Below are 27,329 nucleotides of genomic sequence, written 5' to 3' on the forward strand. Positions count from 1 at the left end.
TCGTATTTGTTAGTTTGATGATTTGATTGTTCTTGAGTTTTAAAGTCTTTTAGAAGGAAATTAATTTTTAACTAAAATGTTCAATGATGTTTTTTTATTCAAACACAAATTTCCTTTTATTTTTTATTTTTGTAAATCTAAATATTTATAAATAAAGACCTTGTGGTCGAAAAAAAAAGAATTACGGCTATAAAGAGGAGGAAACCCCTTTATATTTAAAATGGCATTAGTTAAAAAAAAATCCTAATTATACACGTCTACGTGTGTATACAAATACAATCATGCTCATAAGTATTGACAACCCACATTTTTACTTAGTTCCTCTATTATTATAACAAAAAAAGCAATAGGATAAAATGATAATAATAAGAAATGTTTATTGATAATTAATGATCTAAATTTTTTTTACTTTGATAAACAAAAAATTTATAAATTTTATTTTAGAGTCAATAATTTTAAAAAAATACATCGCAAAAGTATTAATTAATAACATCAACTAATCTTTTATTATAATTTACAATTAAGTTCAAACAAGTTATAGAAGGAATATTTTTAATCCTTTTATTGGACAAATCGATATCTAAATACCTTAATGACACTCCCAACGTTTTTAAAAAAACCCTTGATAAGTCTCGAAAGTATGTCTGAGACTATGAATAACTTTTCAACAGCCCTGTCTGCTGAGAAGCTTTGTGGTACTATAACTATAAGATACTATCTATCCAATTTCTAATTTAAGTGTTCAAACCTATAATTATAGAAGGAAAACTTTAATATATATATTACTTCATAATTCAAATTATACTCCTATGACATAGAATGTAAACTTGATATTTTTAATCTGTAGAGTAGGAAAAACCCGAAATTATATTCTGGCAGTTCCCATTCCAGATATCTCTATCCCAATTAACAGAACGCTAGAGAAGATTCCTGAGATTTTTCATCTTCTCTTAACGTCCACTCACATTTTGTTAACAAACTAAATGGAAAAACATATATTGAAGAGATAACTCACTTGCACTATTTTAAATGATTGAACCTGGATGTATTACTTACATTATACGTATATAATCACAATACTCAGATTAATTTTGACAGTGCCTCTATGTGAGAAATAGATGTAAATATTTTTATTATTAAATAGTATTTTGATTCAGGGAGTTATATTTTTTTGCCGCAAGATGTAATCCCTCTATGGCCCTTTGTTGACAAAATAAATATAAGTAAATAACGCTCATGCCCTATTGAGATTTTTAAACGAAATAAGTGAAAACGTTTTCATAATTTTCTGTCGAAAGTCCTTAGAAGTACTTAATTATTCATAAGTACCAATTTTTAAGCCAAGTATGTTTTAGCACTTGGGTTTCATGAATACTTAAGTTTATCTAAGTAGTTACCTGGTGTTTAAACATGACTTTTTTCCATCCCTGATTAGAGTAGATTATACATAGGTATATCAACATTTATTCTATTGAATTAAATAACCTTGTAGTAAAGTATTTGTAAAATCGGAACTGGCTTTGAGGTGAATATTAGGGAGAAAATCAGGACTAACATTTTAGATTAAGTGGCTCAAATGTTTATAAAAATATCTATGATTAAGAAATAAATAACATTGTTCAAGGTTGCCAACAACAAGAAAACTTGCACCCACAAAAATACTTAAGATTTACAACCCCATATGTACGTATTCCCCTTTTATTTTTAAAATGACGTGCTGAACCAACACACTTTCGTTGCTTAACCTCATCTAAATGCACATGCTTTCATTTTTATGTGTATTCCTATTTTCTTTTTTAATATGACATACTGAGCACAGGTTACACACACTCGTTGTTAAAAAGGAGTCCTCCCAGACAAACAAACGTTGCTTTATTATTTTATATGTATTTAAAGTGTAACATTAATATAACTGTTACATGTTAAATATTTTGTTTAATCGATATTTTTTAAGGCTATTTTCCCTCATAATGCACATTATAATTGTAACACAATAGAAGTATATAATTTAATGTGTATTCGTTCAAATTTACTTTTTTACTATATATCATTATTACCTACTTCTTATACCATAATTATACCACTCTATACTTTAAAAAAAGAGTTTTATAAGTGTCCTTTTCTTTCGACGTATAAAATTTTGAATAAAAAGAAAAACGAACATGGAATACTTAAAATCAAAAACTAAGATGAGGTTTTTTTTATTTTGCTTTGTATATTTTCTTCTCTAGGAATCACCGGGGCACGAACTTATGCACGCTGAGTTCGACAGAATAATTTCTCCTGGGCGCGTTGTCCTTGAGCTACGGGGATTTTGGTTGTTAAAATGTTAACCTTTCTAAAAATTGAACATATATAAATTTTAAAAAAAATCGGTGAGTGGTAAGGTAAAGCGATGTGCCATGAGTGTTGTTTACTTTTATGTGTTTGTGTGGCGCCATCTTGCGTCAAAATATTACAGCTCCCTAGATGCTGATAATAAAAAGTAATCAATTATTTCCTATTATTTATTTATTTTTACTTTTTTTCCATTAATTTTTATCTTCTTATCAATCAAAACAGTGCCTACATGACGGTGGGACTCGATAATTTCCGTTATTTTATCGCATTTTCGACAATTGACCTTCCAGAGCGGGGTTCATCTTTGACATAAAAAATTATCAGAATAGAATAGACGAAACCAAAATTACACTTAATTAGCTGTTACAATATCAGGATCATATTCACTAGTTACATTTTGAGTCATCTGGATTGCATATTGCCTTTATGGAAGAAAAACTGTGAAATATAGCTTATTTTCTCTTTGCTAGTGTTCGTATTTGACGCACGCTCAAACAATATTGATTAAAACATTCACATAACAGTCGTAAAAAATGTAAGTACGAAATCTTATCTAAACTGATCACCCCAATACAACACAAGATACAAACTATTAATGCAAACTATTAGAAAAAAAATAATAAAATTCAGCTATTATATGTAAATATACATAAAAAACCATTTTTCCATTAGTCTTGTTTTGTTATTAAGTTCTGATTATCTTTTATCAAGAAGAGAAAATTTGTTTTATAGTTAGACGAAAAACTAAAGAAATTATTTCCTCTCGTCATGTAGAAAAAAATCATCGAAGATAACTCAACTAAGAGAAAGGAAGTTTTTTCTATAAATTTCAAGATTGAAATAATATTAGGTATAAATTTATATCATTTTTTAAAATATTTAATTTTCTCGTATACTCAAATGTCTCAAGTATCATCTGACGAAATTTCATGAACCATCTATGTGATAATGAATATCGAAAAATCATACATTAGAATTAAAGAAGTTGAGAAAATGAAGTAGTAATTTTTGTCCAAAAATTCAAATTACTCCGTCGCTATCGAATGAATATAGGAAAAAATTGCATCACTGAAATTAGAAGAAAAGGTCGCATCAAATAATAGTTATAATTGCCTTTAAATCTTTTTTTTTTTTAATTGTTTAACATACCTACCTATTAGGAGTAAGGGTGTGATCGATCAAAGTCATAACTTCATGGTAAAAAAGAAAATAAGGTTTCATCTCACAATAAAATTCATAGATACAGGCAAAACAAGTTGAGTAACAACGAATTATGTGTAAAAAGTTAAGATTTTTTCACTGTAATTTCTTTTTTTTACGAAAAAAAAACAACAAAAAATGGCCTTCTACATTAAACTTTAATCAAGGGCGGGACTGCATGGTCTCCCTTGTAAAAATTGAGGGCGTATGATTGCTTTTCTACAAAAAAAAAAAGCATAATGGGTGGGGAAAATATAGTATAATTGATTTTTGGAAGTAGATTCAGTTGTTTTTCCATGCCTTTTTGTCTATCCAGGTACGTATACATATGTAATATATAAGCTAGAGTTAATAATTCAAATGTTATCTGTCTTGCATTAATAAATAAATTATTTATTTTCTATGATACAGAAAAAATGTAGAGACGAGATGTTAACACGAATAAAATCGATGTTTTAGAACTTTGCATCCCACAAAGGTAGATATTAGAAAGTTTATCTAAGTCTTTAAATAAAATTTTTACGAAGCTTTCACTATTATTAGGTCGAATCTAGGTATAAGACATTGATTGATAATAAAATAATTATTTTCCGATCCAGTATTTAATTTATCCAATATTTATAGATGATTTGATGCACCCATATCCATGAAAACATTTGTCTTGTTTCGTTTGCATTTTGTTGCAAACCTTGTTGGTTAATGATTTACTTGATCAAAACTACTGTTAGTGAGAGTTATAAAGTATTGATTCATTAAATTGATCCCAGTTTAGTAATGATAGCATGATGACTGTTCAAAAACGAGATCAATTTTTATGAGTGTCAAATTTGACAAGGCTTGACATTGAATCAATCGTATCTTAGATTTTTATACCTTATGTAATATAAAACTTTGTGTTGCACTGTTTTTAAAAAGTATAAAAGAATAGATGAAAAAAAAAAACACTTGATAATGGAAAAGGGATTGACTTTTTGTATTTGTAAGATAAAAAGGTGTTTTTTATTTTGAAAAATATTATTTTTTTGTTCTTGAAAAGAGTACATATAATTGAAAGTCATTGTTGGACTCGAATTAGAATTGAGGATCGACATATATATCTGCTAGATATAGTGGGGCTTGTGTTTATTTACTTTATCTCAAAGCTGTTTGCAGCTAATTTATTAAAATGTCATGACAGCTAAGTTACTTTTCTTCCAAATATTCTTCGAATTGCCAGTGTGGCCACGCTTATTATCAATTTATTTTTATTTTTTTCATATCGGCCGATCATTTCATTTTAATCTATGGTATAAGTTATAAAACATGCTGCAAAAACTGAGGAATATTTTTATTTTTTTAATTACCTCTTCTTTTTTTGTATTGAATCATATAAAATATCAGAGCAAATATCTAAATTTCTTAAAATTATCTCCTATACCGATACAATGGGTTGATTCAATATATCAACCCACATGGTAGGAGGTGTTTAATCCTAACATACCACTCAATGCACTACACGTATAATACCGCCTGGACCTATATTTGCTCTTAGGCTTCTTTTTATACCTTTATCGTGAGATATTATTACAATCTGTCCTCCATAGAAAGCCATAATGCATAATAAAGTGAATTACTTATATATGAACTAACCTTTTCATGTCCGTTATAACAAATAAAATTACGTTATAATAAAATATTCATTTGTTTCCTGTTCGAAGATAATTCCTTATTTGAGAAGAAAAATTGAATTTAGGTGTCCAATTAGGACAAACGTTTGAATTAGTAACATACTATTCCTTGTAGATATGGGGACTTCAATGACTACTAATTTTATAATAGGTTTAAGTTTACTAAATAAGTTTATAAATTTATACTTGGTTCATTCGAGACATTGGTATAATATTTTATTTTGTATAGGATAGTGGTTTCTCAACCTATGGTTCTCGACCCCAAATAGGGTCGCAACACCAATGCCAAGGGTCCTTAATTGATTTTGAACCAAATATGTATATTATATAAAAACAGTGATAAACATATTAAGACACCTATATTAAACTAAATGTAACTATTGGTTACGTCACTCAACACAACGTCTGAGCCATTATTGCATTATTATAACATGTTTGGTTTCTGTTTTGTTCTGGGGGCGTCACGGCTGTTGTTCCATCTATCAGTTTTTCCAAATTATCCAATTTGGGACTAGATTGGCCAATTTTGACAGCATCTGGCCAGTTTTGTTATTCCCTTAGTGGCTATATTTTTTGTAAGAAAAGTAAGAATACCGTTTTAATGATGGTCAAGGATGCTGGTAATAAGTGGTCATATTTAACCATGAAGTTTGTTATATGAACACAAAACATCCTTCAGTAGAAGCTGTATTACAATGAAAAGACAGATTTCAAATGAAAATTGTCACTAGTACATATAATAAATCAAAAACAGGTTTTCCATTTAGTTTTACAATTATTTTTTTCTTGGATGAGTGCTTTTTCAAACAATTTATCCATTGAGAATATATCTTCCCATTTTTTGTAAGATAAACAAAACCTGGTAACAAGTGTAGACACGAATAAAAAAAACTTGGAGCTTTGCAATGGACGATCATATTTCATATAGTATTTAAAGTACACACTACAGTCATACATAATTAGAGTTGACACTTTTTTTAAGGTAAAAAAGAGCGCAGGGATAAGTCAGGAGCAGGAGATATGATACTACCGAATTAGGACCCTTGTTAATATCAGCTTCATGTTATACCATATAATTTGGGGAAGGGGAGAATGAATTACTTCTACAACAAGGGTAACCATATCCATTAAAATAGTACTCGTACAGGAAAAATATTATAAATACATGAAAATTCATATATATTATTTTATTATGCATTTTTAAAACAATTTACACCAAAGATAGGTGAGAATGTTTACAATAGAGGGAAAAGTTAACACTAAGACAACCTATTCAATAATGAACAAAAAAGAAGAAAGAACACACCCAACAATCAAAGTAGTTTTTTCCTTACAAAAATGTCAACTATAAACACAATATATGTCCCCCCAAAATGAAAAAATAAAAGAAACAGAAAATTAACTGATAAATGGAAGAATGTTCGGAAGGAGAGCAGCTTAGTGATAACGACTTATAATTAGATCAGCTCAACTGTAACAGGAAGAAAATAAACACAAATTCCCCTACCGTCTATAGCAAGGACATATGGACTGGAATTATGGATCTCCAATTCTACTACGAGTCTAACCACGATTTACACTTCCTTGTGAAAACATCTTATTGAATGACCAGTATGTACATTATAAAGTGGGAGTGAAGAACAATTGACGTGGAATTATGGGATATCAGTCCCCTCAAGCAATCTATACTTATCTATAGAACCAACATGTTATAATTTTTTTGTAACAATTTAGCATAGCACGGTATTATCTCGCTAAAACAAAATTGAAAACCCTTTTTTTTGTCAATTTTTCTCCTAATCAGTGTTCTGAATGTTGATTGGTTGAATTTGAAAGAGCTTTTCTTGAGTTGTGAACAATTCACAAAAATTCTATAGTTGAGACGAATTGGCTAACTGTTAACTGATTTTAGGCCTTTTTTGGTTTCTTTTCGGGGGAAAGTTTGCGTGATACATTAACAATAATGACGTAATAGAAGTAGAAGATGGAGAAGGGGGAGATTGTTCGTCTTCCCCCAAATTAAGCAAATTTAGGAAACTAATTTGTTATATTTGGACGGTTAGTTTATTAATTCTAATATTTTAAAAAGCTAATGGTTAAAAAAAATCAAAACGTTGTATTTCGTTAAAAGTCATGAAAGAAATGTCTTTTGAAAAAAACCTAGTCCCATATTTTTATACACCTAGTCCCATATTTTTATCGAACCAGTAGGGTTGGAAAGGTTATACGTCTAGCGGTTCTTGAACCGTTAAAACCGGAACCGAAAAAGTCGAACTGTGACTGCGATATATTGTTTATCGGTCTCGGTTCATGTGCTTTTGTTCCTATATTGAGTATATATAGAAAATGTATATTACAACAAATAAATTAATTTTAATCAATAAGTCAATTATCTGAGTTAATTCTTGTGCAAATGCAGCGTTTTCCAATGATTTTGTACGTCGTCAGGTTGATACAGTTGTATCTAAGTTTCAAATAGCTAAGGGGTTCTTATGGATCTAGAAAAGTGGTTTTAGACACCAGACAGTTTAAATAAAAAAGGAAAGGGGTGGGGTATATTATGTATCCACGTCCGCTAGTAAGCTTGTCGGCACCCTATAATATTTTTTTAGCCAAGGTTTCCCAAACTTTAATATGCCAAGCCCCACCCCCCTCCCACACTAGTACATTGTTACCTGAGGCCCCTAAAATACGATATACATTTGTACTATGTATGTGTAGATTGAAAGCAATCCACAATTATCAATCATCCTGCGCCCCCCCTTGCCTCCCTCACAGCACCCACATTGAAAACCATTGTCTTAAGTAACCTTTGGAGGCCCTGCTGGAACTTGGGGAACTTAAGACAATGGTTTTAACAATTAAGTTATAGGATTACTTGGAAACACCAGGAGAAAATGGGATTGGGACTTGTGCTATTAGGTAATTTGGGACTGATCAACCAGGAACAATATACTATATGGATGATCTCTATCCACAAAACCACTGAAGCTCACCTTTTGTATTTAGTTACCCAAAAGTTATTCATCACATGATGCTTTGGACTTAGGATAATGCTATTAATTACATTTTTGTTACTCCTAGAATTTAAAGAAGAATATTTCTGAAAAGCAGCAACTTACCAAGAGTCCTTATTTTTTCCCCCAAATCATGAGGTGGATAAGTATCTACTTCATTGTCTTCATATTGGATTCAAGATGTCCAATTTTTCTCCAAGAGAGCAAGTGTATTTCCTACAAGTGACGGAGGATACTTGATCCCCTCCTTGAGGAAGGAATTTCATAGGAGGAAGATGAAAAATACCAAACTGATCCCTCATCAATTGGAATTGCCTTTCTGACTCCAAGATAAATAGGAAACGAGTTTCCCTAATTTACATAATACTAGGGATCGACCAAAGAATATACAATTCACTACAACATTTATCTACAATATCTTTATAATCAGGCATACTGAAGTTTTCGAGGAAGAGTTATCACCAGTGAAGTAAATCCGGTGATTTTTAACTGGCCCGTTTTTTGGAATTGGTAATCTTAAGAATAAATTTTATTTTTCTTAGCAGTTGTCATTATTATTTTATTCCTGAGAAGTGAACATCCTTTCCTAAAATAGATTATATTATATTCAAAATCCGATTAAACATTCGTATGTGCTCATAAAAGGTAGAGTAAGGATTTGGAGGATTTGTTGCGGAGTTATAACTGTAAGTCCTTTTTGGAATCAGAGTAGAATCGGAGATCGTGATCCGAGTAATTCTAGCAAATGCCTTTATTTAGTTATTTTTCTACTCCATCCCTTATCATAGCCGATTGTAGCTGATCAAATGAAACGTTATGAGCGTTTTTCTTTCTCTCCTCCAAAACACTCTTCAAATTGTGAGGGTAAGAATGTTAATTTTCGGATTTTTTTTTAATGCCCATTGTAGACATGATTCTCATCACTAACTATAACTATTAGCACAAGCGTATGGAAATATGCTGGTATATCATTTAGGAGTTGATTTTTTTAAAACCAAAGAACAGATACTGGCATTAAACTATAAGAATATCGACGATGATTTATATCCAGAAGGGCTAGCTTCAAATTTTCTCCTATGAATAAAATCTTGTCTTCTTGTATTTATTAATCCAGAAAGTATAAAAATATCTCATTTGATTGCTAAAAGTCTGAACTATAATTTAACAAACCCTCCATTCAACTTTGTAATATTTCAGGGATACAGCTTATTTTTTAAGATTATATAATAAGACTTATAAGATCAATTTATTTAATTATTAAATGGCCATATAAGAAGACAAGAAGAGATGAAAAGGCTAGGAAATAGAGAGAAGAAAGTTCTAGGAAAAAAGTGGGGGATCTCAAACATTTTGTCGCATAAGTTGAAATCATTAATTAAATGTGGACCTTCGTAACAGGGGGGATACAAGATTTGTCAGATTAAACAATTATCTTCAATTCAGATGAATATTTCCAATTTGCCATCGGAATCAGATCAGGAATCTGATCAACTGATCCTCCAAAATAATCATTTCTATCATATGATTGGAGATGCTCAATCCGAAGTAATTTTCTCCTAATGAGTCCTAGCAATTCGTTTAACGAGTTCTCGCTTGAGTTCCATTATTGTCCAACCAGAATAATTTTGATCCATAATATATCAAATTATGGATAACTTCTGTTTTATTACTAATAGTTATACTTATTTAAGTGATTACTATTTACTTCTCTCTCCTGTATTTAGAATAGTAGAGTTGCTCATTTTGTTTTTGAAAAAGTTGAAAATGAATATTAGCAAGATAAGAAAACTTGATGTAGTCTCCCTAAAATACTACAAATACGACTGGAGAGCAAGAGATCGGAGAAAGAGTTTTCAATAATGACTACTTTATTAGAGGTACAATCATACACTATCTAAATATATTTCAAAGGTACTGAAAGGTAAAATAGGTACATACTCATAGACTAATTAAATATCAATACAAGTAAGAATTATAGGTAAAAGGTACATTAATGATTCAAAAAATTGCCTACGTCAACTTAATAAAAGTAATTAAAAATAAGAATGGGACAGAACACTTCATGCGTGATTATTGATGAGGCATATAGCAAATTTTAGTTAAATTTAAGTATTAATCGGTTCAATTATTCTCAAAAAGCGAGTAATTTTTACTTTAAATTGTCATTAACATCTAAATAAACAATGATGGAGAGCACTTTATTGTTAAGGATATTGATTATATATCTATTTTCTGTATAATAAAATTATTCAAACTATGTTTCTTAACTAAAAATTTATTTTTAGAGGTTCCACTTTTCGAAACATCTGCTTAATAGATGAGATATTCAAAATCAGTATTTAAATTCTTACGTTTAAAAATCATATTATTAAGAAGAATATCAATATGAATATTCATGCTTCTGGAACTATCCAAATATTTTTTGTATGGTAATGAAACGTTGCAAAGCATGTTTTTATACCTAGGAACAACTTTTAAAAAGTAACAGCTATTAACAAATTAAATATATAATAAAATTTATTACAATTCTACTGTATAGCAATGATTATAAAGAAATTGTAAATACTATCTTATTAATCATTGCTATACAGTAGCAATGACTAATAAGATAGTATTTACACTTACTTCATGAATAAATTATATTTATGATATATGTATTCAGTTTTCTAGGGCCGAGTATGACGCACCATCTCTTGGATTATTTTGAATCACGTTGTTCACATCTCACACCACCATTATTTTTTTAATAATTTCCAATAATTTTTTTACAGTTTTATTTCCTTTTAAAATTAAATGGCTAAAAAATTAACCACTTGCCAGTAGGTTAAGCATAGTAATTTATGTGAATCAATTTTTTTCCCCGTAAGAAATATCTTACTGTTAGCTAAATTTTAGAGAAATTTTCAAAGATATATTTCTAAGGCAAGAGAGTAAAAAAGTATGTATATGGAACTGATATTTCCTGAGAGCGTTTCTATATATTACAAGGGTATAGGAAAAGTTGCTCTTTTGGATACAACGACAGCTATTTATGGAGTAAAAATTAGATGAAGAAAAGAGTGGTTGCGTGTATTTAACAAGTCAGTAGTGCTTCAAGCATGCTGGTTCATGCAAGCTAGAAGAAATGTATATCATCCTTGCTTCTAATTTATCCGTTATATTAGTTTCCATTTATATTTGTGAGAAGCCTCTAGCAAAAGCTGGAGAGGTGACAATGGCTTTTCCCTTGTTAGGTATACCCCTCATTTAAGACGTTGTAAAAGTTCCAATGTGTAAGGAAAATGCGAAATTTTGGTGTTCATATGCAATATTGGGCAACATCCATATTGCTTCTGTAATAAACTATCACAAATAATAGCAATTATACTAATCATTATGATATTTTTTCTTGAAATTTTGTTTATGTAAATACCAAATGAAATAATTTGCCTCAGTTAATCTCCTTTTTTAAGATTTAATCCAATAATTTAATATCAAATATGCTCCCAATATTTCTTACATCTAAATCCTACTGATAGTAGCGATACTGGAATTGACCGCCTTCTATCGGGATCCCAGGTTTGAAATTTTTTTATAAGTATAATTATCTTATTTGAGTCATATATATGTAAACTGTATCCCAGAATTGTTTCTTACTTTCCTAAACAATTATCGCCTGTAATGGATTAAATACAAATTTATTAGAGGTGCTAAGTCTCTTAAATTTTTAATGTGGGTTTTCAAGTAAGTTTATCCTTTTAAATCTAATTCTATCCTATATTGGAGTTTAATTACATGCAAAAATTAAAAGGAGTATCAAGATACACTTTCAAAGCATCTAATTTTGAGATATAGCAGATTTCCATTCTTTTAATAGCTCGCCATTTTTTGGTAGGGAGTCGATTAAAAGAAGCTTTTATAACCTTACACATATTGCTGAGGGGCTTGTTTATTTTTATATTAGTATAATATGTATTTACATTATTTTTTAAATCCAAAGTATTCCAATGTAAGACTTCAAAGCTCACTCCCGTGTTTCAAATTTTACTATTTCTTTATTTTATTCATCAATATTTTTTTATGAAGGACTACAAAGGAGTTTACATAGTCGTTTTTGGTTTTTATTAATAAAAAGGTGAGCTCTTGAGGTTTTGTTGACTTTTAAAATTTTCTATCATCTATTTCTCTAGTAATAGCCAAGCAAACTAAAAAATATATATTATCCGCAAGGTGGTGTGACTTTCTGTAGCCGTGACTAATATAAGTATAGATTGCTTGAGGGCGCTGATGTCTCCTCTATGTGAAAATTGGTGTTGTGTCAGTTCTTATTTATTCGGTTCAGTACAGTCCACTCAAACAGTCGGTCCTTGGAATTTTTCATAAGAATATCGATGATTTATTGAGTCAAATAAGATAAATGAAATATGTATTATGATTTTTGCACATATCTTGCAAACAATATTTTTTTCTCCATTACAATACGAACTAATATTGTTAATTAGTTATATAATTTATTTAACTAAAAAAGGAAAAAACACCATCATTGACATCACGAGGGATCGATTTTACCTTCTGTAAGGGCCAATAAATGGGACTGGACCGCGGTTCGAAATAAGGACCGACACAACAATAGACTGATAATGATAATTGTTATGCAGGGAGTTGCATTATTTCGTCGCAATACGAACAAATCACTGTTGCTTTAATTACAAACTAATATAAGTAAATAACGTTCACGCCTTATTCATGGTTTAATGAATAGAAATATATAAAGCGAGAAAATTTATTTGAGGAGGTTGTTATCGACACGAGATAAATAAAAAAATTAATTTTTTTATATATAAATGATAGAAATCTTTTAGAGCAAGAACAAAAGAGAAACTTTTCAAAGAAGACAATCACAATCGTAGCTAGGGAAGAGATTTACTCAACAAGACATGTACAATGTACATGTTTGCATCTGAATATTTTATTGCAGTTATGTGTCATACACAATCTACATGAAAAGAATAGGAATTCATCCTTAAATTATTTCATTGGTATGATTGAATCTGTACTACGATAAAAGTTTACATATTAATTTAATTTATTATTTCCCAATTTCCTTAGTCTGTATTGAAAAATTGGTAACTATAGAAGTGCTGGAAGTATTAGAGTGAAGTAAATAGTTTCCAATTTCTTTAATACAGTTACATAAAGTTCATCAAATTTAAAAATAAATTGTTGTGAAACCATTCGCCTGTGGACATGATGTGCAGTTTAAGTATTACAAACTAGCATAGTTTATTGGATTTGAGTCTAATAAGATTTCTCTTTTTAAGATGACTATTTTCAATGTAAAGTAAATAAATTTCGAAAAACATTTATTCAACATTGAAAAAATGGTTAGTTGCAATGAGTATTTCCTTTTTGTAAAAGATCTCGGATCATACCTAGCCCAAGTAATGGTAGAGTACTTATTTGTATATAAATTTAGCAATTAACAATTCCATAAAAAATTACACATGAAGTCAATAATTAACTTTAATTGATGTAATTTTTTCTTTAGATTTCGGTAAATAAATATTTCCTATATTTATTCGACAGTGACGACGTAAATTGACTTCCTCTATGTACAATTTCAGTGCCCTTGAGACAATTATTGTAAATCAAACAGTCCCTTATAATTTATAGCTAGCTAGGCGAGAAATTAACACCGCGACGACCTATTATTTATTAAATAGTGAACAAAAGAGAAGAAATTGCTAACTCAAATTTTTCTTTACAAAAAATATCTTCTGTAATTATAATAGAAATACGATAATTGTGATGATATATGTCGACACGTCACTCAATTAAAGGTAAACTAAAAATAGTACTATATTACTGGTAATAAAGAACCAATTAAACATTTATGGTATTAAATATATCATCAAAGTTCAGAATAAATTATGTATGAGGACCCAAGCATTAATGATTTATTTTTTTGAACATATACGATTAAAAATAATTGACCACACCCTATACATGGATATAGAAATGTAAGATTTTAATCCATGGACTTAACTTCAGTAATAAGAAAGAAAACTAGAACAATAAAGTTGAACAAACACCTTTATTTAATATAAGGTAATAGTTACAAATAAATATTTATCCTTTTAAGAGAAATGAGTATTGAATTTAAGTGCAAAGCTTGACCATTAACCATATTAGTGCATTAATAAGGTATTGAATTCACCAAAAAACAATATGTAATAGGGCCTTTTAAATTAATTATAAATTGTGCTTTAAGATTATTCATCTTGACTATCTATATCATCCTCAATGTCGAGATTCTTTTTGAGAGCCCAGATTACAAATTCGTTAAAAAGAATTTGACCTCCTCCATTAGCATCAATGCTAGAAAATTCAGCTTCCATATCATCAATTTTCCCAACCCATGTTTCAACGGAGGCCTTAATCTTGTCACTGCAAAATTCTTCTTTGGATACTCGATTATCATCACCAGTGTCGATTCTAAAAATAAGAGTGTTATGCAGTATGATTCAACAAAAATAAGTCGCAATTTGAGATGATAAGCAAAACAAAAGTTTTTCGGAAAACAGGAATTAAAATATTTTGAAATCCTCAATGTAATCATTTGTAAAGTTCAATGTACTTCTGCAGAGGGTTCAAATTTAAGAACAGATATTTTATATATATATTACTTTTCTTCCAAATATTTTATATTTAGTATTGCTAAATTATCAAATTAATGAACGTATGGACAAATAACATATAATGCTAGTTCTATGAGGAGATTCAATGTCTTGAAAATAATTATAGACCAAAGCTACTCAATAGCACATGAGCAAACTAAAAAATATAAATTTATATTATACGAAAGAAGGCGAGACTTTTTGTAACCTGGGCTAATTTAAGTATAGATTGCTTGAGGGCGCTGGTGTCTACTCAGGGGCGTCCGCAGGATTATATATATATGGATTTTTTTGTGGGGATGGGACTTGATTTTTGGAATTTTTGGAAAAAAATTCCAAAATTTTGACAAAAAAATTTTTTTTTGAAAAAATTAAATTTATTTCCAAAAAATTGAAAAATTATATTTCATAAGTCCATTGCTATTCTCAAAAAATTTGAAAAATGAAAAAAATTTTTGAAACAAAATTTGAAAAATGAGATAAAATTTTTTGAAACAAAATTTCAAATATTACATTTTTGAAAAAAAAATCAAATATTTAATTTTCTTGTAAACAATAAAAAATCCTTAATTTGCTACAGCCCTTCCAACCCACCCCCTGCGGACACCCATGCTCCTCCACATAATTATCATTCAGAGTTGTATGCATAAGTCCGTAAATCTGCCAACAGGGCCGTCATGTCATTTAATTATGTTTGCGCCCCTTGGGACCTGAGATCCAATTTAGAACCTTCAAAGGTTCAAATTCGGACCACAGGCTTCCAGCTTCAGGCTATAAAATAAACAATAATATTACAAACCTATCAAAAGCCTGATAATATTCAAAGAATTGTCTTAAGTTTTGGAGAAACAATCTGAATTCACGAAATTCCAAATACTCGGGACCATATTTGTCATCTTTTTGTGAAGCATTTTTGGCGGAGTGAAAGGCTCTATTGACTAAAAGGATGTAAATATATAATTACTTAATGTCTACGTATAGGTTTCAAAGTAAATGCATTAACAACTAACTTACCAGCTGCTTTGCAATCAAAAAGTTCGTCAATATTTAATACATCACGCATTCCCTTATCAACCTATAATTACATAATTACACTTATTTAGACTATTAAAACACTTATTGAATAATATGTCTGGACATACACAATATTTTATTATTACAATAGTACCAATTAAAGTCAATAAAAAAATATTTTGTGAGAGAATGCTTACATTAAACTAATTATTATTGTGTAAGTACCTTGAATTTAATCATAAGAAAATAATCATTGAAACAATTTTATGTATAATAATAATGACCAAATTTGAATGATGTAATAATCATAATATATAAATTAGCACAAATTGTGAGAAAGAAAAAAATAAAAAAAAAAAAAATAAAAATGAACAATAAAATATTTTTCATGAACAGTCCTTCCAATTATATCATTTAAACAAATCGCTAAAGAATAAATTGATTTTTTTTTTTGAATGCATAATAGGAACGTTGTAATAGCACAATAGAGGTGTCAAATGTAAAGTTCACAACGCACCACTATAGTGGCCAGGACAAAACGGGTCTTTCCCAATTATTTTGATGTACAGTGATACTTCGGTACTCATTCATAAGTGGTTGAAAACTGAAAACACGATTCGGAAAACCCTCTTTTTTTTATACATCTATCCATGTTTGATTAAGTATGAGAAGAAGACGAAATTTAAAGAGAAAATGGCTCGACTTGACGCACGATTACAGAAGTAACAATGAACATCATTAAACCATAAAATATATAAAAATCTGTAGTTAATTAACATTACGGTTTCTTTTAAGGGCTCAATAAATGTATTTTCTTGGGTTATTGTTAGACATACGAGTATACCATATAAACTTTAACATACAAACCTCAGCCAAGGACAAGTATTTATTTCCATTGGGATCAAATTTCTTGAAAAGTTCACGTCTTTTAGCCTTAGCTTCAGGATTCCTTTGAAATGGAAGCTTAGAGTTGATAATTTCCCAGTCGATTTCGGATCCCATTTTCTTAGGTTTTTAGTCTACAAATAATAAAAGGATTTTAACATATTTAACAATAAATCATGAACGACTACAATCAAAAACTAATGACAATAATGCTTTAACAATGAATATATTTTGATATAAACGATAGAAAGCGTTTAGTCAGAACAAAAGATAAACTTTTCAATGTAGATAAGCACAATTGTAGGTAGTGAAGAGATTTATTCTACATATATGTACATATGAATATTTTATTGCAGGGTTGTGTATCATAAATAATTACTAACACAGTCTACATGAAAAGAGATGTAGAAATTCACCTGAGATTGTTCCTCTACAATGGTTGAATGTGTACTGAGAATTGATAATACACGAAGAAAAAAGTACAGGAGAGAGAAAGAAAAAAAAATCACAGAGGAAGTGAACATGTTATATTAACACATTATCATTTGCAATGGCCAATAATGTTATTATGCGCATTGAATATATTTCATAAACGAATATACTTTTAACCAATATTTAAGTAGAATTAAGAAATTCAAAAGTCTATGGTATACATATTATCATTTTACTTAATATTAATGTATATATTTATAATTTAAATGCAGACAGCTCAAAAAGGAAGAAGGAGGAAAAAAAGGAGTGGTACTAAAAGTAGAAAGCCCTATTTAGGCTTGGATATCGATTATTATTTCAAGACCAAATTTATTGTACCAAGGACGTGTTTTGCATCTACTAGGGTAAAAATTAAGAAGAGCTTGCGAATCCATTCGATGATATCGATTAATTCATTGATAAAATGCTGCTATAAGGTTCAATTAAGACAAAATAAATTATTTAATGAATATTGATTAAATCCAACATGTATTATAGATTGATTTATGTATGTTTATGTTCTGTTTTTGGGTAAATATTACGCCCCTTCCCCTGCACAAATACAAATTTTGTACAAATACTGCTAAGGACAATAAAAAATAACTTTGGCAAATTTTGAGGGCACTTGGAAAGATACAGGACGTTATAATATTTATTTAAAAAAAAAAGGATTTTTATAACTAAATTGTCCATTTTTAAGCCTCTTAATAATTGATATTGTGCCCCTGTTTTTTGTAATTTACTAAATTTAGTAATTGAATGATCTGCGGTTTTCCATTGTTAGTGAGGCAAAACTTAGTTCTAGTTGAAGTGATAGTTGTTAATATTATCTTAAATTAATCTTTGGGCTTTAGACAGAGGGGAAAAATTAACAAAAAGAAAAAAAAAGGACTGTCCAATGTACATTATTTGAATAGTACAGCACAAAAAATTATTTTGATGAAAGCTTTATGTAGTCATATTATTATATGAGAGCTTAAAGAATAATCCGGTTAATTGAGTCCACCGACAATTAATTAACATATTTTCGCATATATATGATAGAACATATTCCTGTGGTTTAAATAGAAAAAAGCAAACTAAATCAAAAACCGGCTTAAATGGGGTTTTTAGTCGCTGAAGGTCTCATTTACATTGCAAAATTCCCTTAATACAGAAGTATAATACTAGAAAGAAAAACACCGAATTGGCAACTAATTTGGAGTGATTTAAAGTTAGAAGCAACAATTTCATGGTTTTGTAGACGCATATTAATAAATAATATTAATTCTAAATATTTGTAACCAAAGATTTATGAAAACACGCATCAATGATACAATCAAAAGATGCATCGTTGAAACACAAAAATAAATAAATAAAATTACAAAAAAACGTTGGAATGATAATCATTGCTTATTAATATTTAGAATAGCTTGACTCATATAAATGTAACGACATCAAACGACAATACAGCATTAATATTTATTAATCAAATTATAGTGAAATATTAAATAATTAATTCAACGAAAAATTCAAGTGAAACATACCAATATTGTCTTGCTCCGGCTTAAGAAGATTGTTAAAGAATAAGCAGTATATGTACTCTCAACTTAGAGGAGGGAGGAGCTTTTGATCAACAGACCGGAGATCCCCTTTGCCTCACATAAGTCGAAGGCATACAATAAATTGGAAATTTAGAATTAAAAAAAACATCGACTTAGAAACTGTTTTTTTTTATTTTGTTCATCTATACTATGCAAACAGGGCATGAAAAATGATATTGGTTCATACTAATATTTATATGCTTAATAAAATTCGACTTAGAAAATAGTTTCATGGCTCTATGTTTCATACACACACACTAAAATGACTCATACACTGAAATATATATATAAATATATAATATAAGATGTGAAAAAGAGAGGGAACGCGCACAATGAAGTGTTGTGCAGGCTGGAAACAGTGCCTCTTCATCCATTGATGAACGACATATTATTATTTATTCCTATCTTTTCAAAAATAAAAAAAATATATATTTAGAATTATTATTATGTGAGGGATATATAAATGCATTATGAAGTAACTTAGGAATTTTGTGACTAATTACCGAGTTGCTGAGATAACATAACAGCTATTTCATGCCACTTTCTATATTAATCATCGAAATGAAAGTGCTCTGTTGCGTGATTTACATAAAAAATTAAAACATTTTTTATCACAAAACCTCTCTACGTATGAAGCTTAATCTAGCTGTATTAAGCCGTCAGGTAAGGGAAACGGAAAAAGCGACCACTTAGTACAGGTGATCTCTTAAACCAAGCTTCCTATTTTGTTATCATTCTAAATTTGAAAACTGGATATAGCCAATTTGTATGGTGGTAAGCTTAAAACAAGTGGTCGTTAGACCAGGTTTGACTGTATAGAAAATTGAAAATTTCTTCTTACTACCTTGTACTGATCTTATTTCATTGTCATGCGCTAAAGTTAAATATAGCTACATATCTTAGTTATATACTTTTTGAAAGATTTCATAGATAGGCTTCACGTTTTGTTGATAAAAAGTCTTCACATTTTATGCCTCAGTCATTCAATCACTTAGAAAAGCATCCGCTCTCTACTATAGTATGAAAATGTTTCCTTCCGGCTTGTTGCATACTCCCTATATACTCCCTATCTTCAAATTCCTGATAGTAATATCTCCAATAATATGCAATAGCATCACCATCATCTCTTTATATGGGTACACTTTGCTCAAGAGTCTGAATGATAAGTTGATTTATCACTACTTATGTTAATAAAATTATTAATTAATTCGACTGTCTTTTCTTTTTTTTTATAAATATATATCATATATGAAGTTCAAACACAAATGGTTATATTCCTCATAAATAGATCAAAAATGAAATGATATACAGGGCTTTGTAGATAAATTGGGAATTTATTCTTGGCAAATTATATATATATAGCATGGTCATTTATTTATCAAACCTAATAAAATTTTTGAAGTTGTTGTTAGTAATCTTGTGTTTTGATTCATTGGATGTGACGTCCTCCAGCTTCAATAATCTTTGTGATCCTTGGCCTGAATCGTGCTGCAGCCTTGATTACTTGATCAACTGGAATCGTTCTGCCGTAAATGGTAATACTAGCCTTTAGGGAGGTAACACTGTTGCAGAAGTCTTTGTTGACGGTTCAATGTAAAAAGATTGTGGACACAAACGTTGGAGTAATATTGTTGCCTGGTAATATCGTTGTGTACATTATCATTCTGAGACAAAAACGATGTGAGTGATATCATCGTGCAGCATTATGATTGTGAGTAATTTCATTGCATAACAATATTATTGTGTGCAATTTTGTTGCAAATTATATTAAATGCTGAAGATTAAACTATTGAATGATGAAGAAACATGCAAAGATAGAACCCTTCTAACATGCTATAATATACCCCGACCCACAGACTGTATAGGTGAAGTACTGGGCCCCAAGGCAAGTTCAATTTATCTGCCGCCGCTTCCCTGAACATCAAGGTACCCTTCTAATATCCCAAAATACACCCTGGCCGCAGGTTATACAGGTGAAGTGGTGGCCCGAGGCAGTTTAAACTCCTCGCGTTTATAAGCACCAAGGAACCCTTCTAATATGCTATAAATTATAATACACCCTTGTCCACAGGTTGTACAGGTAATTCATACAGTTGCAGCAATATTTTACGCAATCTACACTCCTCAATCCTTGACATACGTAAACCGTCCAACAAAAGTACAGACAGTTCTAGGAAAATGCAATACCATCACAGGGGCGTCCACAGGAGGTGGGATGGAGGGACTATAGCCAATAGTCCCCCAATATCTTTGATAGTTCATCGACCATCATGTAACTAGATATAAACTTAGTATCCATGTTCTCCATACATGAGTGTATACGGCAACAGAAACCTATGATTGGTCATTTCTATAATTCCATGGATTGATGAATGAGCTGAGTCAATGAAGAACTCATTGGCTGAGGTAGTCCGTATTTTACAGTCAACTGTTTATTTCATAATTCCGCCTGCCTTCTATTCTATATATTTTTATCAGGATGATAATTGAAAGTAGTAAGATAGTTACTTTGATTTTTATGATGTAATTATAGTAAATATTTTATATTCATTTCATTTATTAATCTACATACATCTTGGGGTGAACAAAAAATACATAAGTCTTATTTTGTCAAGAGAAATTATCTTCTTTTTACATATACTGTCCGGGATTGAAATTTTACAGAAAAAAATTTGTTAAAAATTGACGTGAATTATCAATTAAATTAAAAATATAGCAAGACTGAAATTAAATATTTTAGTTGCAAAATTTATTGAGATTTTATTATTTAATTGATTAATTTTGTAAACATTAGCACAACACCTCCCTCCCCCCCTTTTCGATCCCCCTAATACATGTCAGACCATGTGTCGTCTTTTTTTATTGAAAATCAAAATGTGGTTACTCTTGGATAATTACCTTAAACTAATATTCGCTTAATTATTATTCTTTACAAATTGATTATTTTTAATGTATAGTCTATAGATACAATATATATTTATATATTATACTATTAAGTACTAATAAACTAGATGGTATTATATTGGTACTGTACATACAAATATATTGCTATTCCCAAGAAAAAAAAATATTATTCATAAAATTGAAATATTGTTCCATCAATAACTAACCAACATTTTAAAAGCATATAACCAAGGTAACTAGAAATACATTTCTAGTTACCTTGCATATAATGACAGGAAATTATGCCAATACCCCGAACATTTCAAATATACCAGGATGTTCGAGACATTCAGTAAAAAAAACTTATATTATACATTCATTTTACGTTATGAAACTTATTGTACCCAAGTATTTAAGTGAAGAAACTAGTGTCAGACAAACTAGTTGCGAACCATCCAATGCTACTACCCCCGTTGAACAATTTGAGCAGTTGTTTTTGCCATTTAATGAGTTGTCTATCCTAATTCTTGATATTTTTAGCTAAAATAGAATAATATTTTATGGTTAGATTTAAAAAAATGAATACTTACTGTGTGATGGTGCAAAATTCAGAGTTCAATTTCGAAATTAGTAAGTATTTTATACTTTTTACTGATAACTTTGATCGTAATTTGATGTGAATGACTAAAACCATGCTGAAAATTATCTCAACTTCACAATTTACAATGGGGTTATTTCAATAAATGACATCATTACCAACATTCTTCATTAATTTAATGATGGTTCTTCGGGAAGGGATGGGTTTACCCGTGTATTTCTCCATAAATTTTTGAACGTAGGATGATTAGCAATGGATATTACATGTAATAAGCATCATTGTGAGATCAGAGTTAAAGTCTGACTTGATGTATTCATCATTAACTTGATTTTTTAGATGAATATCCATGCTCTTGGTATGAGATAAGGATAATGAGTGGCGTTTAATTCTAGACGGGGGACTAAAGGTACATTTATATCAACAAATCCGACAAGCCATCTGTTTCTCGTCCGGTAAGTATTTTCAAATTCCTCGGGCTCCATATTCAGAAATTCAAACAGAAGGAGACGTTATTTTAGGCATTTTATTCAGTTCTCTATCGGCTATCAGTATCAGAAATATTATATTAATATTGAATAATAAAGGCGGTAATTGATAACGTTTTTGATAGAGGAAGATGTTTATAATTTTAGTCAATGGATAATTATAAAATAATTGATAATTATTTATTCCCTTCTCCTCACACGCTTTTGTATCCTTAGCAAAATTATCAACCTTAATTATAAATGGTATAACCTTGTATTTCTATTTCTATCAGTTTCATAAAAATGACGTTACAATTTATGGAAATAAAATCACGCAATTTTTCTTTACGTTTCCTTTCAAAAAGTGGATATTCTGTCTTTAAGCATACGCTAATTAATGTGACAATTAAATATAAAGTCTAATTCTATTATTAAACTATTATGAGTAATATATGTGTATATATACATATTGAATAATAATTTTTAATATCCAAAATTTTATAAATTCTTTCACATATTTTAATTTACTTTAGATCCATTTAAATATTAAAATTATTCCACAAAATGTATGTACTCAATTTTACTCATATTGAAACAAAAGTGTGAAGATTAATGTTAATTTATTGTTAGTTGAAAAATAAATAAGACGTCAATGATTGACTATTTAATAGTAAGGATAAAAAGAGGTACCAGGTGTATGTAATTGAGGCCTAGCTAAAATTAATTTATTGAATTTTGGACTATATTATTAGTGTGTGTATACAAGTGGTTACCCCTTATATTAATTGAATCTAGCATTAAATATGCCATGATACCTCATGAATTTTATCATATGTCAGCCATTTAACTAATTACGTAGTGTAAGTGACCACGTCACAACTCTTTTTTACATTGTAATATCATTATATTTATACACTAAGAAGTAGCTACAAATATTTGTACATGGATTTGTATAATAATTACTCCAACTGACATTGTACGCTTTCACAGTGCAGGTTAAAAATTACAATCTAAAGTACCACTGGTACCACTAGGGAATACGTCAAAATATGTTTGGCCGAAAGAGACAATGATTAATGAAATCCATTTGTATTATATATTTACTAAGGATTGTGTCCCTAGGTGGGTAGAAAGAGAAAAGAAGAAGAAGTTTCCTTTGAAGTGTGTGCTGGTTCTGATGACGTCATAGGAGAAAAGAGAAGACTTTTTTTTAAGTGAAATTTCTTATTATTTTTTTACCTTTGGCCACGTACGTAGAGATCGAGTTACTACTTACTACTGCAGCTATGAATCGAAGAGCTGGGAAAAAGGCTCATGGGGACAAGAAAGGGGACTCTATGAATGTCAAAGAACCCATGTCCAAGGAGGAGAAAGCCGTGGTTCGTTGGCTTCGGAAAAATGTGCCTATTAAAAAGACTAAGTTCCTTAATACACACATCGTCGAGTATTTCATTGGATCAAAGGCAGTGGATGCTCTTATCAATGATTCCCCATGGTCTGTTGAGAAAGCAAAAGAATCTCCGAGCCTGATATTCAATACGCGGGAAGATGCAATCAATTTCATGGATGAACTACTCAAGCATAAAATGTTCCATAGGTTTGTACTCTCACATCATTCCAATCACGAATACTTAAATATCCCTGCCTTACACTCATTATTTGTCTTATTTTGAGCGCCTGTAGCTATCTAAACCTCCATTTATTTCCATCAAGAGTGAACAAATTACAAATGTAGCCCTATCCTCCTACATAAAATCTACTTATTATTCATTCCATACAAGTTTTCTACAAATTAATCCGAGCAAAAAGTCAATTCTGGAAAGAAACTATTTAATAAAACTCTTAAAATAATTTTTTCTAAATGACATTTTTTCAAATTTTATCTCAAAATAATATTAAATATTTCATTCAATTAAACGATCAACTTTGGCCATTATTCTTTGGATTCGTCTTTCTAAAAAATAATACACGTTGTTTAGTCCACAAAGTCTAACCATACATTCTTTCATATTATACTTTGAAGCATTCAAGAAAATTACAAGTTGTTTAAAATAGAATACATAGAAAAGAGTGTCAACACATTACAAAATACACTATTATGTACATTTAAAACGCTCAGATTTGAATAGGGTTTGAATGGATTTTATATTTTCCGAAGTAAATTTTCCATCTTTGACTATTCATACAAAAAGATATCAATAGCGATAAATAATTAATCAAATCTGAGTAAGTAGGGTTCAATAAAAAATTGAAAAAAACGTAATTGAATGACTCATAAAATAATAATGTATTTTGACAATGAATATATTAGGAAAGATACTCATGTTTTTTCAGAGCCAAGAAAATTCCAGTACCAGAGAAGACCAAGAAGATCAATAACAAAAAGGACGACAAATCTAAAGAAGAAAAAATTGAGCAATCGCCTCAACCAGGAACAGATATAAAAAAGAAACGTAAAATTCGATTAGACATGCATCTAGACCAAATATTTTTAGATAGTCAAGATGCGTTTGTGTGGCTATATGACCCAATTCCTTGGTACTACTGGGCAGGCGGAACCCTAATTGTTTTAGGTACACATTTTTTTATCATTTTTATTACGAATTGTGGTTAATGACAACCAATACTGATTTCTCTTTCGGAAAATTTCATTTACATTAATTATGGTCAAACTCATTTTTTATCATTTGCGTTACGTTATTTAGGAATTCCTTCATTATTGACGTTACCGTTTATTTGATATTAATAATTTAAGGAGGGATAGCTTAATATAAATTATAATGTTGGATTCGCCCAATATATATATATATTTAAATTCGACATTGTTTAAACTCGACACATTCGAGTAATTAATTAAATTAAATTTATAGTATCACTCACAAGGACAAAAAAACAACAAAAAAACTACGTACAGACGCAGAATTTCTTATTTAATGAAGAGTTGATTTATTAAAAACGAGAAACCATAGTGCATAAAATTTGTGTAGAAATTTTCATAACCTTGACCGAACTCTAAAATTTAGACATAAATTCAACACTAATAACTTATAACGATCAAATTAAATAGCTTTTCATCTTTTGAACTTTATTGCAGGTATTATTGGTGTTTGCTTGTTTCCTCTATGGCCCCCAATCCTAAGAAGAGGTGTTCATTACTTAAGTATAGTGGGTGTTGGTTTCTTAATCTTTATATTTGCCTTGGCTGCAATCCAATGCATTCTTTTTGGAATTTTGTTCTTACTAAGTGGAGGGAAGTTAAGATTTTGGCTATTGCCGAATCTGACAGAAGATGTTGGATTCTTCCAGAGTTTTGTTCCTCTCTATGACTACACATATACTGGTGAATCTAAGAAAAAGAAAGACAAAGATTCAGATGATGAAGAATCAGACGACGAGGAAGAAGGCTCAGATGAGAAGGGAAAATCGGATGACTCAGACGATTCTACATCAAAGAAATCATCGACTGGAAAGGATTTTGAAATAGTTAATAAGAACGATACTGATCTAGAGTCTGATGACAATAATTAATTTAAAAAAAAAAATACATATTATGTTAATCTATACTATATATATTTGTCATACACATATATTGAAATATTTTTTATGTTAAAGTTATTTTTATATTCTGAGTATAATCAACTTGAAAAACAAAAAAAACAAAAACAGTTATTGATTAAAAGAGGTTTACGTAAACCCATTGTTGAGTTATCTAAGTTTAATTATATGCGCATCTTTATTCATACATATTATATTATATATGTTTCAAATTAAGCCAATCACATTTCTTTTAACTTAACTAATTAAGTGCATGGGATATTTCCCTTTTCGAAAAAATCAATTTTTATAAAAAAATTAAAACAACCGTAATCATGGAATTATGTTAAGCAACTTATATAACGTTGATATATTATTATAAGATGATAAAAGCTTATACTTATATCCGATAAACATTACATGGATTTTGTACAATCCAATCTTAAGAAAGCCTAGGTATTGATATTATATTATAATAAATGAATTGATACAATGTTAGACTTAGTGATTACAATGGAAGTAAACTTTTAATCTTTCAATTCTTTATTTATAGATGAGACTTAGAATATATCGTTTTTACGGGAAGTCCCCATTTTGATGTCAATTTTTGGGACCTAAACAACCAAGTTTTATAACAATATAAACCCTTTTTTCATTCATATTAAGGAAAAATTGTAATATCTATTAGATATCAAAATTGAACCAACAAATAGAAGGACTTAAATGTTACGGTCTATAAATTTTTTATCGCTCAATTGCCTTGTTTTATTTTATATCTGACCCTAAAATATATTAAAAATATGCTATTACATCGTTATACAATCTTATTTCTGTGTTGTAGATGAAAATTAACTAATATAATGGAGGGAATAATATTTTTTTTTCCGACACAATCGTGCTTATTGCGTCACTAATCGATCAAAAGAGAAAGAAAACTTGTTCAAATCTAATCGTTTCTCGGGATTTTTTGTATGTACATAAAATTTGATTTAGTTCAAATATTAGTGTTCATTATTG

At 29.6% G+C, this 27,329-nt stretch overlaps 2 protein-coding genes and 1 long non-coding RNA gene across 5 annotated transcripts; 1 reads left to right on the forward strand and 2 right to left on the reverse strand.

Moving 5' to 3' along the window:
* Positions 1–14,278: 14,278 nt before the first annotated feature.
* Positions 14,279–18,916, reverse strand: LOC121129203 (flagellar calcium-binding protein). 2 transcript variants are annotated; one of them, XM_040724898.2, is made up of 5 exons: positions 18,777–18,916; positions 16,762–16,913; positions 15,895–15,955; positions 15,680–15,818; positions 14,279–14,698 (listed from the first exon to the last, which is right to left on the reverse strand). In XM_040724898.2, the coding sequence occupies exons 2-5, from the start codon at positions 16,894–16,896 to the stop codon at positions 14,476–14,478; spliced, it is 558 nt and encodes a 185-aa protein (XP_040580832.1). In that variant the 5' UTR covers positions 16,897–16,913; positions 18,777–18,916; the 3' UTR covers positions 14,279–14,475. The 2 variants fall into 2 exon arrangements, with proteins under 2 accessions (XP_040580832.1, XP_040580833.1); XM_040724899.2 differs by lacking the exon at positions 18,777–18,916 and adding an exon at positions 17,196–17,334.
* Positions 18,917–19,529: 613 nt separating this feature from the next.
* Trp1 (translocation protein 1) lies at positions 19,530–27,121 on the forward strand. 2 transcript variants are annotated; one of them, XM_040724734.2, is made up of 4 exons: positions 19,530–19,607; positions 23,901–24,375; positions 25,113–25,351; positions 25,873–27,121. In XM_040724734.2, exons 2-4 carry the CDS (start codon positions 24,065–24,067, stop codon positions 26,304–26,306), a joined length of 984 nt encoding a protein of 327 aa, XP_040580668.1. In that variant the 5' UTR covers positions 19,530–19,607; positions 23,901–24,064; the 3' UTR covers positions 26,307–27,121. The 2 variants fall into 2 exon arrangements, 1 of the variants encoding a protein (XP_040580668.1); XR_011783488.1 differs by lacking the exon at positions 19,530–19,607 and having other exon boundaries at positions 23,685–24,375; positions 25,873–26,407; positions 26,866–27,121.
* On the reverse strand, positions 21,793–23,480 carry LOC139907139 (uncharacterized). The gene is made up of 3 exons (XR_011783489.1): positions 22,473–23,480; positions 22,307–22,411; positions 21,793–22,256 (listed from the first exon to the last, which is right to left on the reverse strand). It is a non-coding gene; the product is annotated as an uncharacterized lncRNA (long non-coding RNA).
* Positions 27,122–27,329: the final 208 nt, after the last annotated feature.

The sequence above is a fragment of the Lepeophtheirus salmonis genome, chromosome 14, assembly GCF_016086655.4.
Source record: "Lepeophtheirus salmonis chromosome 14, UVic_Lsal_1.4, whole genome shotgun sequence".
Taxonomy (NCBI): domain Eukaryota; kingdom Metazoa; phylum Arthropoda; class Copepoda; order Siphonostomatoida; family Caligidae; genus Lepeophtheirus; species Lepeophtheirus salmonis.